The 19830-nt window shown below is 39.9% G+C and overlaps 1 protein-coding gene across 5 annotated transcripts in view; it reads left to right on the top strand.

The window, feature by feature from the left end:
• Positions 1-19830, top strand: part of LARS1 (leucyl-tRNA synthetase 1) — a 69060-nt gene that overhangs the window by 5463 nt on the left and 43767 nt on the right. For 4 of the 5 annotated variants that reach the window (XM_021939833.2, XM_003900299.5, XM_009209326.4 and 1 more), the window contains exons 2-10: positions 461-579; positions 5570-5657; positions 6353-6433; positions 10213-10350; positions 13735-13896; positions 16662-16774; positions 17675-17738; positions 19052-19119; positions 19221-19446. In XM_021939833.2, coding sequence (XP_021795525.1) covers positions 461-579; positions 5570-5657; positions 6353-6433; positions 10213-10350; positions 13735-13896; positions 16662-16774; positions 17675-17738; positions 19052-19119; positions 19221-19446 — 1059 coding nt within the window. Of the gene's footprint in view, positions 1-460; positions 580-5569; positions 5658-6352; positions 6434-10212; positions 10351-13732; positions 13897-16661; positions 16775-17674; positions 17739-19051; positions 19120-19220; positions 19447-19830 lie in introns of those variants that run through there. The other variant, XM_017960014.3, reaches the window with a different exon arrangement.

The raw sequence follows: 19830 nt of genomic DNA, 5'->3' as shown, positions 1-19830 counted from the left end.
TTTTTTTTTTTTTTTTTTTTTTTTTTTTTTTTTTTTTTGAGACAGAGTCTCGCTCTGTCCCCAGGCTGGAGTGCAGTGGCGCGATCTCGGCTCACTGCAAGCTCCGCCTCCCGGGTTCACGCCATTCTCCTGCCTCAGCCTCCCGAGTAGCTGGGACTACAGGCGCCCACAACCGCGCCCGGCTAATTTTTTTTTTGTATTTTTAGTAGAGACGGGGTTTCACCGTGGTCTCGATCTCCTGACCTTGTGATCCGCCCGCCTCGGCCTCCCAAAGTGCTGGGATTACAGGCGTGAGCCACCGCGCCCGGCCGATAACCCTAATTTTTAATGTTCATTTAAAATTCAAGATAACCATCGAAAAATCAGTCTATCAGTGAGCAGCTCAGTTCTGTGAACCCAATTCTTTTTTAAAGCAAGCATGCTGAAATACAGAGTGGATTAGTCTCTTTGTGTCCAATAGGAAAGAAAAGGAACAGCCAAAGTGGACTTTTTGAAGAAGATTGAGAAAGAAATCCAACAGAAATGGGATACTGAGAGAGTATTTGAGGTCAATGCATCTAATTTAGAGAAACAGACCAGGTGAGTAATAGTTTGTGAAGTTCTGTACATTGTATTTCTAAAACCATTGGCTTTATAGTACAAAAACAGCTTGGTGGAACCCATAAGGTAGGTTGTATTTATAATGCCTGAAACAGGGTAGAGGAGGTGACTTTCACTTTCTGCATATGAATTAGGATCTTTTTTCTTATGGGATTTGTAAAGTTTTTTTTCTTTTTTTTTTTTTTTTTTTTTTTTTTTTTGAGACGGAGTCTCGCTCTGTAGCCCAGGCTGGAGTGCAGTGGCCGGATCTCAGCTCACTGCAAGCTCCGCCTCCCGGGTTCACGCCATTCTCCGGCCTCAGCCTCCCGAGTAGCTGGGACTACAGGCGCCCGCCACCTCGCCCGGCTATTTTTTGTATTTCTTAGTAGAGACAGGGTTTCACCATGTTAGCCAGGATGGTCTCGATCTCCTGACCTCGTGATCCGCCCATCTCGGCCTCCCAAAGTGCTGGGATTACAGGCTTGAGCCACCGCGCCCGGCCAAGTTTTTTTTCTAAAGTTTTGTTTTAAAGACTACAGTATTTTAAATATTTAGACAAAGAAGGATGTTTTGAGATTTTTTTCTTTGCTGACTGATAAAGTTATTCTGTTAGACTCATAATGATTATTATCTCCAAAGACAGAAAATATAAACTTTTATGTTTTTTCTTTATGAGTAAACCTAATGCTTGTAAAAGTATAAATGTTGAAGATATTATTTCATAAATACTGCATTGCCTTGATACTAAAATAATACTGATTTAAAGACAAACATAGATAATGACATGATATTTGGAAAAACAGAAACAAAATAATTTCCCCAAACAGTGCCACAATAAATGTATGCATCAATTATAAGATATATCCCAGATTCGTATATGTTGAGATGTAAGAAAATGTGCTTTTTCAGATTGAAGAAATATTGTTATAATAACAACAATAATAGTAAGTTAACATTGAACACTTACTGTGTGCTAGCAAATGTGGCAGGTTTTTTACATGTATATTCTCATTTAATCTTTTTCTTTTTTTTTCTTTTTTTTTGAGATGGAGTCTCGCTCTTGCCTAGGCTGGAGTGCAATGGCACGATCTTGGCTCACTGCAAGCTCCGCCTCCCTGGTTCACGGGCCTCCCTGAGGTCATTCTCCTGCCTCAGCCTCCCAGGAAGTTGGGACTACAGGCACCCGCCACCACGCCCGGCTAACTTTTTTGTATTTTTTTTTAGTAGAGACGGGGTTTCACTGTGTTAGCCAGGATGGTCTCGATCTCCTGACCTCGTGATCCTCCCTCCTCGGCCTCCCAAAGTGCTGGGATTACAGGCGTGAGCCACCACGCCCGGCCCCTTAATCTTCTTTTTCTTTCTTTCTTTTTTCTTTTTATTTTTTGAGACAAAGTCTCGCTGTGTCATCAGGCTGGAATGCAGTGGCGCCATCTCAGCTTATTGCAACCTTGGACTCCCTGGTTCAAGCAATTCTCCTGCCTCAGCCTCCTTAGTAGCTGGGATTACAGGCATGTGCCACCACACCCAGCTAATTTTTGTATTTTTAGTAGAGATGAGGTTTCACTATGTTGCCCAGGGTGGTCTCGATTTCCTGACCTGGTGATCTGCCTGCCTTGGCTTCCCAAAGTGCGGGATTACAGGCATGAGCTAGCGCGCCTAGCCTTTTTCTTTCTTTTTTTTTTTTCAGACAAAGTCTTGCTCTGTCATTCAAGCTGGAGTGCAGTGGCACAAGCATATCTCACTGTAACTTCAAACTCCCGAGCTCAAGCAATCCTTCTTCCTTGGCCTTCTGAGTAGCTGGGACTACAGGCATGCGCCACCATGCCTGGCTAATTTGTTTTTTCTTAGAGACAGGGTCTTGTTATGTTGCCCAGGCTGGTCTCAAACTCCTGGCTTCAAGTGATCCTTTTGCCTTGGCCTCTCAAAACTCTTAAGATTATAAGACATGAGCCATCACTCCCGGCCTCATTTTATCTTTTAATTTTTTTTTTTTATTTTTTTGAGGTGGCGTCTTGCTCTCTTGCCTAGGCTGGAGTGCAGTGGCATGATCTCGGCTCACGGCAACCTCTGCCTCCCGAGTTTAATGATTCTCCTGCCTCAGCCTCCCCAGTAGCTGGGATTACAGGTGCGTGCCACCACGCCTGGCTAATTTTTAATTTTTATTTTTAATAGAGATGGGGTTTTGCCACATTGGCCAATCTGGTCTCAAACTCAGATGATCCACCTGCCTTGGACTCCCAAAGTGCTGGGATTGCAGGTATGAGCCACTGCCCCTGGCCATAATTTTTTTTTTTTTTTTTAAATTTGGAGACAGAGTCTGTGGTGTCAGATAGAGTGAGCCTCTGTCACCCAGGCTGGAGTGCAGTTGTGTGATCTCAGCTCATTGCAACCTCTGTCTGCTGGCCTGAGGTGATCCTCCCACCTCAGCCTCCTGAGTAGCTGGGACTATAGGCGCACACCACCACACCCAGCTAATTTTTCTATTTTTAGTAGAAATGGGGTCTTGTTATGTTGCTGAGGCTGGTCTCAACTCCTGGGCTCAAGTGATCTGTCCACCCTGGCCTCCCAAAGTGCCGGGATTATAAGCATGGGCCACTGCGCCCAGCCTTTTAAAAATTTCTTCTGTAGAAATGAAATTTCGCTGTCTTACCCAGGCTAGTCTTGAACTCCTGGGCTCAAGTAATCCTCCCACCTTTGCCTCCCAAAGTGTTGGGATTACAGGTTTGAGCCACCATGGCTGGCCTTAATCTTCTCAATATCCTTTAAGGTTAACAACTTTTAAAATTTCTCTTTTACAGCTGAGGAAACTGAGGCACAGAGAGGCTAAGTAACCAGTTCAAGGTGTTACATCACTGGGAGTTGACTGGGCCTGGGCTTGTTTTTAGGACTTTCTGATTCAAAAGTCTGTTTTCCTTGCTTATTAAGCTATGTTCTAATGGATATATATGTATTTTTTTGAGACGGAGTTTTGCTCTTGTTGCCCAGGCTGGAGCACAATGGTGTGATCTCGGCTCACCACAACCTCTGATTCCCGGGTTCAAGCGATTCTCCTGCCTCACCCTCCCCTGTAGCTGGGATTACAGGCATGTGCCACCACACCTGGCTAATTTTGTATTTTTAGTAGAGACGGGGTTTCTCCATGTTAGTCAGGCTGGTCTCGAACTCCCAACCTCAGGTGATCCTCTTGCCTTGACCTCTCAAAGTGCTGGGATTACAGGTGTGAGCCACCAGGACCCAGCCTATGTTTTGTTTTGTTTTGTTTTTCAAGAGAAAAAGAAATTGCTGTAATACAGTCTCTGGTGTTATACTTGAAGCTATAATTTGAAGCTTCTATTTGCTTCTAGAGGTTTGATTAACTTTAAGGTAATTTAAAATAATTAAAAGTGAACTGAAAAAGCTGCTTTGTTTAGTGAAAGAGAATTAACTATAGGTGTATGCAGCAACACTGAAGAAAGTAATATAATGTCAAGTGAAGAAGGCAGGCCGGGCGCGGTGGCTCAAGCCTGTAATCCCAGCACTTTGGGAGGCCGAGGCGGGTGGATCATGAGGTCAGGAGATCGAGACCATCCTGGCTAACATGGTGAAACCCCGTCTCTACTAAAAATACAAAAAACTAGCCGGGCGTGGTGGCGGGCGCCTGTAGTCCCAGCTACTTGGAGGCTGAGGCAGGAGAATGGCGTGAACCTGGGAGGCGGAGCTTGCAGTGAGCCGAGATCGCGCCACTGCACTCCAGCCTGGGTGACACAGCGCGAGACTCCGTCTCAAAAAAAAAAAAAAAAAAAAAAAAAAGAAGAAGGCAAATTGCAGAAATCTATATGAAGTATGCCGTTTTTTTGTATAAAACTCACCAGTGAGCAAAACTAAATGATAAATTGTTTAAGGGTGCTGGCAAGTGTGCAAACTATTCAAAAACAAGGGAATGGTAAAAGCTAATTTCAGAATGTTGGTTTCTCTTGAGGGACGGTAGAGAGGAAACAGGTAGTTTCAGTAGGTTCATAAGTCAGATGGTATGTTTACAAGTGTTCATTTTATTACGCTTCATAACATAGTATGTATGTTAGATATTCTTCATAAGAAAAAAAAATACAGGCCAGGCATGGTGGTTCATGAGCTCATGCTCATGGTGGTTCTTATGTTGAGAACCCTGTCTTTACAAAAACAACTAAAAAATTTTAAAAAATATAATAAGAAGCTTTAAAGGATGCTTTTAAAGTGAATCTGTCACTTATCATGTAATATTGAGCATGTTTTATATTACCTGAGGGTCTTTGAATTACTTTATGTATATCTAGTATCTAGTGAAAACAAATCTCATTTATTCAGTAAAACATTAAATTAGCCTAGGTTCATAAGGGTATTAAAGAATTTTTTTTTTTTTTTTTTTTAGTTTATTATCTTTTTTTTTTTTTCTTTGAGATGGAGTCTCGTTTTTGCCCAGGCTGGAGTGCAGTGGCATCATCTCAGCTCACTGCAACCTCTGCCTCTCAGGTTCAGGCAATTCTTGATTCTCATGCCTCAACCACTAGAGTAGCTGGGATTATCAGCGCATGCCACCACGCCCAGCTAGTTTTTGTATTTTTAGTAGAGACAGGGTTTCACCATGTTGCCCAGGCTGGTCTCGAACTCCTGGCCTCAAGCAGTCTACCAGCCTTGGCATCCCAAAGTGTTGGGATTACAGGTGTGAGCCACCACGCCTGACCTAGTATATTATCTTTACTTAAGTATTTTAGTTTAAATTAAACCTCTAGTATTTGTTACAAGGCTATTTAATTCTTAATAGCAACCTATAAATGTCTTATTCTTTGTAAATCTAAAGTAATTTTCAATTTTAGAGAGTTTTAAATTTCTGGATTTATAAATTTACTTTTAAATATTTTTTAAATAATTAAACAAGTTATTTATATCAAGCACTTCCTTCACCCCACTTCCTTATTGTAAAAGGAACTTAACATTTATTCTTCTATACTTTCTTTTTTATATTGTTTTGCAGCAAGGGCAAGTATTTTGTAACCTTCCCATATCCATATATGAATGGACGCCTTCATTTGGGACACACGTTTTCTTTATCCAAATGTGAGGTAATGTTTTCCTATGTTTGCTATGATGGGGAGGAAGGTTTTTAATGAATATTGTTTTGAAGAAAATGGCATCTATAAAATTTATTATTTCCTGTTAAGAGAATTTAAAATTCCTTAAAGCATAATTTTTATACTTAAGTAATTTATTTTTATTTATTTATTTTTTGAGATGGAGTCTTGCTCTGTCGCCAGGCTGGAGTGCAGTGGCATGATCTCGGCTCACTGCAACCTCTGCCTCCCAGGTTCAAGCGATTCTCCTGCCTCAGCCTCTCGAGTAGCTGGGACTACAGGCATGCGCCACCATGCCCAGCTAATTTTTGTATTTTTAATAGACACAGGATTTCACCATATTGGCCAGGATGGCCTCAAACTCTTGACCTTGTGATGCACCAGCCTCAGCCTCTGAAAGTGCTGGGATTACAGGCATGAGCCACTGCGCCCGGCCCATTTAAGTAATTTAATTTTTATATTTAATTTTCATGTGCCGTGTGTGTATGTGTGCAAGGGTCTGGGCATGTATGCATATTCAAAAGTAATTCCTAGATTGGTGAGTTTTGGAATGCCTAAAATCTGACTGGCGTTCCAAAGGAGGATGTGAAAAAGAAAACTAAACTAATTTTTTTGTGTGAAAAGTTCGCATTTTGTATTTGTCTGGCATTTACATTTGCAATTTAAATTTGATTTTATTTCTGTAGTTTGCTGTAGGGTACCAGCGATTGAAAGGAAAATGTTGTCTGTTTCCCTTTGGCCTGCACTGTACTGGAATGCCTATTAAGGTAAGATTGCTAATAAGATTGGTTTCTACTCTTTTTAGTTTGGATCTAATAGTAATACCCAATTCAAGAGCTTAAAATAGGATTTTCAAGTATTGCTGCATTAAAGTATGAAATGAGTTGAATTTAGTATAGTGAAAATTTATTTAAAAATAAACAACATTTGAAGAAGTGCTTAAATAAAGGGCATCCATTATGGTCTAAGTGATCACTAAGTGATTTTAATGTCTTTTGGTTGCCTTGTATATTTATGTCTGTATTACAATTAGGTAATAACTGATTCTATTTTACTAAAAGGAAAAATGTACAGCCATTGTGCACTTGTGACATGTGTAAGATGCTGGCATAAAATAATAAACAGTTGTATTGTAATTTGATCATTTTTGCAAATACCTTCATTTGTGATAAGTTTGTATTAGAAATAATTCTCGGCCGGGCGCGGTGGCTCAAGCCTGTAATCCCAGCACTTTGGGAGGCCGAGGTGGGTGGATCACAAGGTCAGGAGATCGAGACTATCCTGGCTAACATGGTGAAACCCCGTCTCTACTAAAAATACAAAAAACTAGCCGGGCGTGGTGGCGGGCGCCTGTAGTCCCAGCTACTTGGGAGGCTGAGGCGGGAGAATGGCATGAACCCGGGAGACGGAGCTTGCAGTGAGCCGAGATCACGCCACTGCACTCCAGCCAGGGAGCAAAGGAAGACTCTTTCTAAAAAAAAAAAAAAAAAAAAAAAAAAAAAGAAATAATTCTCAATGAAGAATAGGAAAGAAAAGTAGAGTTGAAAGGATTCCCTTACATAATAGGATTAGGAAATTTAAATCCTGTTTCTTTTTATTCTTCAACATTTTATTTTATTTTACTTTATTTATTTGTTTTTTGAGACGGAGTTTTGCTTTTGTCGTCCAGGCTGCAGTGCAATGGTGTGATCTTGGCTCACTGCAAACTCCTTCTCCCAGGTTCAAGCGATTCTTCTGCCTCAACCTCCCGAGTAGCTGGGATTACAGGCACCCGCTACCACGCCTGGCTAATTTTTGTGTTTTTAGTAGAGACGAGGTTTCACCATGTTGGCTAGGCTGGTCTGGAACTCCTGACCTCAGTTGATCCACCCACCTCGGCCTTCCAAAGTATTGGGATTACAAGCATGAGCCACCATCCCCGGCCTTCTCCAACCTTTTGTTTTAAAGAACGTCAGTCCTACGGAAAAGGTGGAATGGTAGTACAATGAACACCCTCCACCCTTCACCTGTAGTTACAAAGTATAAACGTTTGCCATATTTGTTTTAGTTCTGTCTCTCAGCACACATGCATGCGTGCGTGCTTCTCTCTCTCTTTTTCTTCTTTTTTTTAAATTAAAAAAAAATTTTTTTTTGGGTTGGAGTCTTGCTCTGTCGCCCAGGCTGGAGTGCACTGTTGTACTTTTAGTACAGACGGGGTTTTCCCATGTTGGCCAGACTGGTTTCAAACTCCTGACCTCAGGCAATCTGCCCACCTTGGCCTCCCAAAGTGCTGGGATTACAGGTGTGAGCCACCACGCCTGGCCCTTCTCCCCCTTCTCTCTCTTCTTCTGTGAACTTTTTGAAAGAAAGTTGCAGGCATCATGACATGTCGTTGCTAAATACTTCAGCATGTATTCTGAGAATAAGGGCATTCTTCTGTATTATCAGAGTCCTGTTATCCCCTCCAAGAAATTCAACATTGATGTTATATTACCATCTTCATTTAATCTGTAGTCAAATTTCTGTAGACTGAAAATGACCTTTCCTTCTGTTTTTCCCTTTTTTTTTTGTTTTGAGATGGATTCTTGCTCTGTTACTCCGTCTGGAGTGTAGTGGTGTGGAGTGCGATCTTGGCTCACCTCTGCCTCCCAAATTCAAGTGATTCTCTTGCCTCAGCCTCCTGAATATCTGGGATTACAGGTGCCTGGTGCCATGCCTGGCTAATTTTTTGTATTTTTAGTGGAAAGAGGGTTTCACCATATTGGGCAGGCTGCTCTCGAACTGGCCTCAAGTGATCCGCCTGCCTTGGCTTCCCAAAGTGCTGGGATTACAGGCATGAGCCACCATGATCTGCTGTTTTTCACTTTTTATTTTGTGGCGTACACGTTGCATCTTGTTATCCATTCTTTTCACTATTTTGTAGTTTTTCATGATGTTGATGTTTTTGAAGTCTAAGCTAGTTATTTTGTAGAATGTCCCATGATATGAGTTTTCTGATGGTTTTTTCATGATTAGGGTTGGGCTAAATATTTTGACAAGAATACTTCATTGTTGAGGTATAAACTTCCCATTGTATCACCTCAAAAGCATATAAAGTGGCAATTTGTCCCATTTTAGTGAAATTAAGTTAATCCTGCCAGATTTCCTCATTCTAAAGGTGATTTTTCCTCCTATAAAATTAAAAAGTAAGGCTAGGCACGGTGGCTCACGCCTGTAATCCCAGAATTCGGGAGGCCAAGGTGGGAGGATCACATGAGGTCAGGAGTTTGAAACCAGCCTGGCCAATGTGGTGAAACCCCATCTCTACTAAAAATAAAAAAATTAGCCAGGCGTGGTGCCGTGCGCCTGTAATTCCAGCTACTTTGGAGGCTGTGGCAGGAGAATCGCTTGAACTCGGGAGGTAGGGGTTGCAGTGAGCCCACACTGCACCATTGCACTCCAGCCTGGGCAACAAGAGTAAAATTCCATCTCAAAAAAAAAAGAAATAAATTAAAAAGTAATCTATAGGATAACACTTTGAGAGCCTCTGAATGTCCTGTTACTCAATAACCCAGTGGTTTTAGCATCCTTTAAACATCCTTGCCTGTTTTTATTATTGTATTAGTGGTTGAAATTCTTCTAGATAGAAGAGACTTTTCCATTTAAAAATTTTTTACTTCTGTATTTCTTATTTTTCTCATAACTTTAACAGTGTTTACTTGGTGTCATCTTTGTTTTCGACAGTGTACTCATTGTAGTATAATTGATAAGAGCTAGAGTGGAAAGTCCAGGGTTAAGTCTGTAACTTTGCTAGCTGTATATATAACCTTAAGGTAAATCACTTCATCTCTGTTTGTTTTCTGACTTAAAGCCTATCCTATCTACTTGGTAGGCTTGTGATGATAACTAATAGAGTATATGTGACAGTAATCTTTAAATTGAGAAACAGTGTTATTAATGTTATCCAAAATGATAACACATTATGTTTCCTATATCTTTATACATCTAATATATACAGTATATAATATACTATATTGAATATTCTGGGTGTTGAATAAATGCTTGTGAGTAAATGAGGTAAAATACTAATTTATAAAAAAATACTAATTTATAAATTAGTGAATTTTGAGGTACATGATTTATACCTTTATTTATTTATTTTGAGACATGGGGCTCATTCTTGCTTTGTCGCCCAGGCTAGAGTGCAGTGGTGTAATCTTGGCTCACTGCACCCTCTGCCTCCTGGGTTTAAGCGATCCTCTCACCTCAACCTGCCGAGTAGCTGGGATTACAGGCATGTGCTACCATGCCCAGCTAATTTTTATGTTTAGTAGAGACATCATGTTGGCCAGGCTGGTCTCAAACTCCTGACAAGTGATCTGCCTGCCTCAGCCTTCCAAAGTGCTGGGATTATAGGTGTGAGCCACTGCTCCCAGCCTTCGTTTCAGTTTTCTGTAGTGGAGCCACATATGTATCAATGTATTGCAAAAAATTTCAGAATCAATTTTAGTTGGCAGTAAAACAGTAAAGAACTGAAATTGTGTCTACCTTGAATTTTGAACGTCATTATCTCTAATGTTCGTTGTAGGCATGTGCTGATAAGTTGAAAAGAGAAATAGAGCTGTATGGTTGCCCCCCTGATTTTCCAGATGAAGAAGAGGAAGAGGAAGAAACAAGTGTTAAAACAGAAGATATCATAATTAAGGATAAAGCTAAAGGAAAAAAGGTTTGATAGTGGTTGATATTTATGTTGGTTGAAGTTTTATATTTTTCTGATTTATATGTGCATTCCCAGTACTAGCACAGTGCCCAACACATAAAATGTACTAGATAATTTTTTTAAAGTATCAAAGCAAAAAAATTATCTTTCTGACTTCCTATTGCCTTTTTCCTCTTTTTTGAAGTAATTTTAGATATACAGAAGAACTGCAAGATAGTATAGAGATGTTACATCTTATATAACTATGGTACTATTTTTCAAATTAAGGAATTAACATTAATACGGTAGTATTTTCTAGACTTTTTGGATTTTACCAGTGTTTTCACTAATTTCCTTTTCCAATGTCCAATCCAGGATCCCACATTGCAGTTAGTTGTCATGTGTCCTTACTATGTTTCCTTAATCTTTTCTATCTTTCATTTTCTTCCATGACCTTTATACTTTTAACAAATACTGGTCAGATAATTATAGATTATGCCTCAGTTTGAGTTTGTTCAATGCTTTCTCATCATTAGATTGAGGTTATTGATTTGGAGGAAGGCTATTAGAGAGGTAATTTGTCCTTCTCAAACATTAGGGACTATATGATACTGATATGTCTTATTATTGGTGATGTTAACATTGATCATTTGGTTAAGATGGTGTCTGCCAGGTTTTTCTCCTGTAAAGATTTCATTTTTGTTTTTATAATTAATATATATTTTGGGAGAAATCTTTTGAAGCCATGGAAATAATACTGTGTTTCTTTTTAAATATTTGCTCATTAATTTTAGCATTCATCAGTGGATCTTGCCTACAACAGTTATTACTGTAGTCTTTTAATCATGATTTTCTTTTTACCTCGTTCTTTTTACATTTATTATCTATAATTCTTCTGAAAGGAAGAGCTGTCTTTTCTCCCCCACTTACTTATTCTGTCCTTTCTATGTCATATGGATTCATGGATATTTACTTTATTCTTTAGGTTATAAATCAATACCATTGAGCTTTTTGTTTTTTAAGAGATAGAGTCTCACTATGTTGCTGGCCTTCAGCTCCGGGGCTCAAGCTGTCTTCTCACCTCAGTCTCCTGAGTAGCTGGAACTATATAGGCTTGTACCGCTGTGCCTGGCTATTGGTTTGTGTTTTTGTGTGCGTGTGTGTGTGTGTGTGTGTATGTATGTGTGTGTGGTTGTTAACAACACCATAATTTGTTGTCAAATTGTTCTTTTTTATTGGAATAAAGCTAGAGTAAACAAATTGTTTTAGCTTTGGCCTGGGAGTTTTTTTAGCTTGGCTCCTGTGTCCATTAGACATTCCCTCATCTTCCTTTGTTCAAAGCACTTTCTTACTTTATGGTGTCACAAGCTCTTCCAGGCTTATCTTTTATTTTCCACGATTCAACCAAGGAATCAACCGCTTCTCCAAGGTTTCTTTTATTGAAGAATGGTATTCAGAAACTAAGGTCTGAGTGCTGGGTGTGCTCATTGCCTGGGGTATCACTGCTTCTAGGCACTCGCAGTGGAAAGAGCAAGGAAATATATTTATGTCTGCTAAGCCATACATACACATCTGTTTTTATTTATCTATTTGAATGTTTGTTTAAAAAGTAAGTTCATATTGATACCCCTGGCTCCGTTTTAGCACCATGGGTCTCATTCTAGCATTTTCCCTTGATTTATTTGTGACTTCTTACTACAACAGTGAGACCCTTGGCTCTCATAACCTATAGTATATTTATTTGTTCAATCTTAGCCTACTAGTAAAGTAGTTTCATAATTGCCAGCCTATACCCCTGGGAGAAATAGTTTTACTGACTAAAGTACAGTGTTTGTGTAATTCTTTTTGTCTTTAGAATCTAATCACACTGTTTTCCAAAACTGCCTAGATCAGCTCCTTTCTTCCCTTCCCCTTGAGTGTGATTATATATTTGTAATGCAGTTAGATAGATTGGTCACAGTCTGCATTCCTCCTTAGGTTCCTCCAACATCCTGGTTAAAAAATTTACATACCATAAAATTTACTTTTTTGTTGTTTTTTTCAAGACATAGTCTTGCTCTGTCACCCAGGCTGGAGTACAGTGGCACAGTCTTGGCTCACTGCAACCTCTGCCTCCTGGGTTCAAGCAATTCTCATGTTTTAGTCTCCCAAATAGCTGGGATTACAGGTGTGTGCCACCACACCCAGCTAATTTTTGTATTATTATTATTATTGTTGTTGTTGTTGTTGTTTGAGATGGAGTCTCTCTCTGTTGCCTGGGCTGTAGTACAGAGGCACAGTCTCGGTTCACTGAAACCTCCGCCTCTCGGTTCAAGTGATTCTCCTGCCTCAGCCTCCAGAGTGGCTGGGATTACAGGCGCTCACCACCATGCCCGGCTAATTTTCATATTTTTAGTAGAGACGGGGTTTCACCACATTGGCCAGGCTGGTCTCCATGACCTGACCTCGTGATCCACCCGCCTTGGCCTCCCAAAGTGCTGGGATTACAGGTGTGAGCTACTGTGCCTGGTCCAAAATTTCCTCTTTGTGGTATATAATTCTGTGGGTTTGAAAATGCCTGCAGTCATGTTTCTACCAGCACAGTGTCATATAGAGCAGGTCTGGCAGCCCCAGCATTTTCTTATGCTGCCTTATTGTAGTGTTACAGTTTAACCAAATTTCCTACCTTCAACTTCTGGCATTTGGTTGTCTTTTTGATATTCATAATTTTTGGAAAAGGTGGAAAGTCTTGTGAGTAGCCTCTTTTTTTTTTTTGAGACGGATCTCGCTCTGTCGCCCAGGCTGGAATGCAGTGGCGCGATCTCGGCTCACTGCAAGCTCCGCCTCCCGGGTTCACACCATTCTCCTGCTTCAGTCCCCCAAGTAGCTGGGACTACAGGCGCCCACCACCACGCTCGGCTAATTTTTTGTATTTTTAGTAGAGATGGGGTTTCACCGTGTTAGCCAGGATGATCTCGATCTCCTGACCTCGTGATCCGCCCTCCTCGGCCTCCCAAAGTGCTGGGATTACAAGTGTAAGCCACCGTGCCCAGCCTGTGAATAGCCTCTTTATAGGTAAATAAGGTAAATGTGGTATGAGGATAAAAGAAACAAGGTTTGGTACAGAGATCTTACCTTCATGATGGGTAGTTCTTTATGTTGCCCTCCATTTAGTTGGTGCCAGTTTCTTGGCGGAGATCTTGGCTATACAGTTTGACAGACTAAGTAGTACAACTAATTCCTGCAGTGTTCTGCTGTATCAGCATTATTTTAGAATGTAAAAAAATTACCAAATGGGATTATTTACTTAAAATTACTGTGATCCTGGATGTTAGGCAATTTTTGGTTTTTCCTTTTTTTTAATATCTTGGGTCATTTTCCTGGAGTGTTGGTTATTCTTTGATCGAGTTTATTTTTCTCCATTATTTTCAGAGTAAAGCTGCTGCTAAAGCTGGATCTTCTAAATACCAGTGGGGCATTATGAAGTCCCTTGGTCTGTCTGATACAGAGATAGTAAAATTTTCTGAAGCAGAATATTGGCTAGATTATTTCCCGCCACTGGCTGTTCAGGATTTAAAGAGAATGGGTTTGAAGGTATGTCTATAAAGATATACGAGGAAAGCATTTACAAGTATGTGCTTTTTTATTGTGCTTTTGCTTTCTTGTGCTTTCCAGGAACTGATTTTTTTACCAATTGAGGATTTGTGGCAACCCTGTGTTGAGCAAGTCTAGTGGCACCATTTTTCCAACAGCATTTGCTTGCTTCATGTCACATTTTGGCAATTATTTTAATATTTCAAACTTTATTATCTGTTATGGTGATCTATATTCAGTGATCTTTGATGTTATTATTCTAATTGTTTTGGGTTGCCACGCACTGTACCCATATAAGATGGCAAACTTAATTGGTAAATGTTTGCATTCTGACTGCTGTACTGACTGGCTTGTTTCCCTCTTTCTCTCCTTGGGTTTCCCTGTTTTCTTTTTTTCTTTTTTTTTGAGACGGAGTCTCGCTCTGTTGCCCAGGCTGGAGTGCAGTGGCATGATCTCGCCTCATTGCAAGCTCCGCCTCCCGGGTTCACACCATTCTCCCTCAGCCTCCCGAGTAGCTGGGGCTACAGGCGCCCACCACCATGCCCGGCTAATTTTTCGTATTTTTAGTAGACATGGTGTTTTACCGTGTTAGCCAAGATGGTCTCGATCTCCTGACCTCATGATCCTCCCACCTCGGCCTCCCAAAGTGCTCGGATTACAGGTGTGAGCCACCGCGCCCGGCCAGGTTTCCCTGTTTTCTAATAAACAACAATCTTGAAATGAAGCCAGTTATTAACTTTATAATGGCCTCTATGTGATGTCTCTCACTTTAAGTAAAAAGCTAGAAATCATGAAGCTTAGTGGAGAAGGCATGTTGAAAGGCAAGACGGGCTAAAAGCTAGGCCTCTTGACCTAACAGTTAGCCAAGTTGTGAATGCAAGGAAAAGTTTTTTTGTTTTTGTTTTTTGAGATGGAGTCTCACTCTGTCACCCAGGCTGTAGTGCAGTGGCGTGGTCTCGGCTCACTGCAACCTCTGCCTCCCGGGTTTAAGCTATTCTTCTGCCTCAGCCTCCCTAGTAGCTGGGATTACAGGCATCTGCCAACATGCCTGGCTAATTTTTGTATTTTTAGTAGAGACAGGGTTTCACCATGTTGGCCAGGTGGGTGTCAAACTCCTGACCTCAAGGTGATCCACCTGCCTTGGCCTCCCAAAGTGCTGAGATTACAGGTGTGAGCCACCATGCCTGGCCCACTCCCAAGTTTGAAAGTTCTATTATGAGTAAAATGCTATCAAACAGCATCACATGCTACAGAGAAATCTTTTGTGAAAGGAAGAGTCAGTGGATGTGGCAAACTTCATTGTTGTGTTAGTTTAAGAAATTACCATAGGCCGGGCGTGGTGGCTCAAGCCTGTAATCCCAGCACTTTGGGAGGCTGAGACGGGCGGATCACGCGGTCAGGAGATTGAGACCATCCTGGCTAACACGGTGAAACCCCGTCTCCACTAAAAAATACAAAAAACCAGCTGGGAGAGGTGGCGGGCACCTGTAGTCCCAGCTACTCGGGAGGCTGAGGCAGGAGAATGGCTTAAACCCGGGAGGCGGAGCTTGCAGTAAACTGAGATCAGGCCACTGCACTCCAGCCTGGGCAACAGAGCGAGACTCCGCAAAAGAAATTGCCATAGCCATCACAACCTTGAATAGCCACTTCTTTGATCAGTCAGCAGCTGTCATCATTGAGGCAAGCCTCTCCACCAGCACAAAGATTACAACTCACTGAAGGCTCAGATGATTATTAGCATTTTATAGCAATGAGGTATTTTTTTTTTTTTTTTTGAGACGGAGCCTCGCTCTGTCGCCCAGGCTGGAGTGCAGTGGCCGGATCTCAGCTCACTGTAAGCTCTGCCTCCCGGGTTCATGCCATTCTCCTGCCTCAGCCTCCTGAGTAGCTCGGACTACAGGTGCCCGCCACCTCGCCCGGCTAGTTTTTGTATTTTTTAGTAGAGACGGGGTTTCACCGGGATAGCCAGGATGGTCTCGATCTCCTGACCTCGTGATCCGCCCGTCTCGGCCTCCCAAAGTGCTGGGATTACAGGCTTGAGCCACTGTGCCTGGCCAGCAATGAGATATTTTTAAATTAAGGTATATACATTGCCTTTTAAAATATGTTTATTGCACACTTAGTATAATTCAATATAGTATAAATGTAACATATATGCCTTGGCAAATAAAAAAATTTGTGTGACTTGTTTTGTTGTGTTGGTTTATAACCAAAGCCACAATATCTCCCAGATAAGTCTGTATATTTGTGTGATTATATGAGATGTGGACCAACTCTTAATTTTAGAATAATATATTTCCCCTGTATGCCACTAAAGAATTAGTACTGTTATTGTTAGACTAGAACCAAACATTGCTTATGGGTCTTTACTGTTTGTTGAATACTTTACTATTTGTTGAATTGGAATGTATATTGACATATTAACAAGTAGTAGAAAGGAGCTTTGTTCAAAGAATATGAAGAAGCCCAAGTTTAACTTGAATATTTAGGAATACATAAAGGTAGGATTAAATGTTTCTTCTTAATTTATTATAGCTTCTGTATGTTTGTTAATATGTAAATGTATATGCTTAAAAACATACTTCAATTAAGTAAATTAAGGTAATAATTGTGATATACTTTTAATAGTGGAACTTGGAAAATATTTTTTTAGTAATTGATCTGATTCTAAGTTAGAAGAGTAAATAATTGATTCATAGGAATTCTTATTCAAACAAAATTTGTGTATTTCTCAATAATTGCCTTTTAAAATTTTCCTTTTATAGGTAGACTGGCGTCGTTCCTTCATCACCACTGATGTTAATCCTTACTATGATTCATTTGTCAGATGGCAATTTTTAACATTAAGAGAAAGAAACAAAATTAAATTTGGGAAGCGGTAAGTTTGTTGTACTTGAGCCTAATAAAGCAAAAATCAGTTGGGCGTGGAGGTTCATGCCTATAATCCCAGTGCTTTGGGAAACTGAGGTGAGGGGATTGCTTGAGACCAGGAGTTTGAGACCAGTCTGGGCCACAAAACGAGACCGCATCTCTCTCTATATAAAAAAATTTAGCCAGGCATGGTGGCATGTACCTGTAGTCCTAGCTGCTTGGGAGGATGGGGCAGGAGGATTGTTTATGTGAATAAATAAACACCTTGTAGCCTTCTTTTTCCATTATCTTTCTGTTTTGAAAATACTTTGTTTCTATTCTTTTGTATCCTTTGTTTTCCTTTTTTCCTTACCAGTGTCTTAATTTCTCTGGGCTGCTTCGTGTTTATGACAGATATGACCAGGGAGAATGGGAGTGTGGGCTTTTATTATCTTACTAAAGATTCTGTTCCATATTCCCTACCAAGAAGAAAAGTAATCATTTTATTTGTGTTTTATTTTATATTTTGTTCTATAAATTAAGATTCTTTGTTGATTATGTAGATTAATCAAGGAAAATAACTTAAGAAATGAAATAAGTTACCTTCCTTGATTAATCTACATAATCAACTTCCTTGATAGTTTCATTTATTAAGACAATTTATGTTTTATAATCTTTCGTTCAGTACCACAAAGCCAAGATCAGTGTGTATTTTCCAGTGGTATTACCTTTGACGAAGGTAGAAAGCTTTCATTAAATAAGTGGGTTGACAGTGGAACTACCATAAGAGTATACATAATAGATACAGATATCTACTCAGAAATTTTAGTTATAAGACATGTAAGAAATTAGGTGCAACATAGGCAAATATGTTAGGATAAAACGTGAATATTATAATAATATTTGTCACTTTTTGTTTATTTTTTAGGTATACCATTTATTCTCCAAAAGATGGACAGCCTTGCATGGATCATGATAGACAAACTGGAGAGGTGATTATTTATGAAACAGAGTAGCTATTATAGTAATCCTTAATATGACCACAGAGTTTAAGAAATAGAAACCTAAAAATAACTTCTTTGCAGTGCTGAGGGATATTGTCCTGATACTCTGGTGGGTATGAAGAGGAGATGGGATATCAATACAGCTACCTGTATTGTGTGTAGTACCTAGCTACCGTAAGAGTCATCTGAGGACAGCTACATCAGTTTGTTACAGGAACGCACATTGTTGAGCCTTACCCCGAAATTGCTGAATCAAAAGTTCTGGGGGTGGGGCCCAGGAATATCTTTTTACGAGCTCTCAATGTGATTTATATGCGTGCTAATGTTATGAAGCACCATCTGGAAAATAAATAGCTCTAAAAAGAAAGCACGGGGAGAGGTAATGAGATATGTGACTTAAGATTTAGTGTCCACAGATTCCATTTATATTTGCTTTGATCATGTGCCTTCTTACTTATTTCCAAAGTACTTCTAGCCATGCCTAGAAGTTCATTCTACATGCTTGTAGAACACATTATTAGCATTATTCTCTGAAATACTTGAGTAAATCAAGAGTAAGTGATTTGGCTAAATCCATGGCACAGTAAAAATCAATGACAATGCCAGCATCTGAACTTATGATTCCCTATGATTGTGTCATTCTTTATTACCATCTTTGAACATATTTTCAAAATCAGCCTTCAATTTTGATGTAACTTATCTAAGTGAGAGTTGATCAAAATTTTAAAAGATTTGAGAGACTTAAGAAGACCCAGTAAAGTTTTAATATAGCCAATGGCAGCAATATCCTAGATTTCAGTAATCCTTTGTAGACTTTTCAAAGCATTTTTCATCCGTTCTCTTATGTGTTTCTCAGGACAGTCCTATCTGCGACACAACATCCTTATTTTACCAATGAGGAAAGAAAGGCTTAGAGGCTCTGATTATGACTACCTTGGATCCAGCCATTAGTAAGGAAGCACACTAAGTTTAGAACACACATTATCTCTGACCTCTGGTCCAGTATCTTTCTTTGATGACTACTATGTGGGACATGCCCTGGGATGGAATTAGTGTTGATTGTGTCTTCTCACCTTCATTTTGGCAAACACTATTTTGGGCAATTACTCCAAATCTCTCCTAACATACCGGACTTCTGTGTGGGTATGGTTAGCACACCACTGGCAGTCTCTTCTCTGGAAAAAAAAATTAATAATGCAAGAACCCATTTTAGGGATTTGAATCAGATCTCTCACATAGATTAGCAGGTTTAAGGCAAGTCTTTTTTTTCCTTCAAATTTTTGTATCGTTTATTTGCTTAGGGTGTTGGACCTCAGGAATATACTTTACTCAAATTGAAGGTGCTTGAGCCATACCCATCTAAATTAAGGTAGGTTTGCCAGAGGAATTGCTTCATCATTTCTGAACCATCAGATAGTTGCTACAGAGTTGACAACATGTTTTTACATCAATATTTGTTTTTTTTCTTAGTGGCCTGAAAGGTAAAAATATTTTCTTGGTGGCTGCTACTCTCAGACCTGAGACCATGTTTGGGCAGACAAATTGTTGGGTTCGTCCTGATATGAAGTACATTGGATTTGAGACGGTGAATGGTGATATATTCATCTGTACCCAAAGAGCAGCCAGGAATATGTCATACCAGGGCTTTACCAGAGACAATGGCGTGGTGCCTGTTGTGAAGGAATTAATGGGGGAGGTAAGTTGGATAGCAGATTTTTTATTTTAATGCATACATTTCAAGGAAAATTTCAACAATGGATATTGAGAAAAGAGCATCACAACCTTAAAAAATGAGGTGTACATGCAGTGAAGTGTGTACATCCTGTGTATTTTGGTGCATTTTCATATGTATATACATTTAGGTAAGCACCACTTAAATCAAGATATAGAACAGTTTAGCACTCCAGAAAGCTCTCTCATGTCCATATCATTAGTAGTCACTTCTGTCCTCCAAAGGTAACCACTGCTCTGACTTCACCAAAGATTATTTGTTGTTCTTGAACTTTACATAATGGAATTGTACAGTCTGACTGTTTTGTGTCTGGCTTCTTTTGCTTACCATTATGTTTGTGAGATTCAT

This window comes from Papio anubis, chromosome 5 (genome assembly GCF_008728515.1).
Source record: "Papio anubis isolate 15944 chromosome 5, Panubis1.0, whole genome shotgun sequence".
Classification (NCBI taxonomy): domain Eukaryota; kingdom Metazoa; phylum Chordata; class Mammalia; order Primates; family Cercopithecidae; genus Papio; species Papio anubis.
Note: the sequence above shows the minus strand (reverse complement) of the source record. Positions and strands in the feature narration are given on the sequence as shown.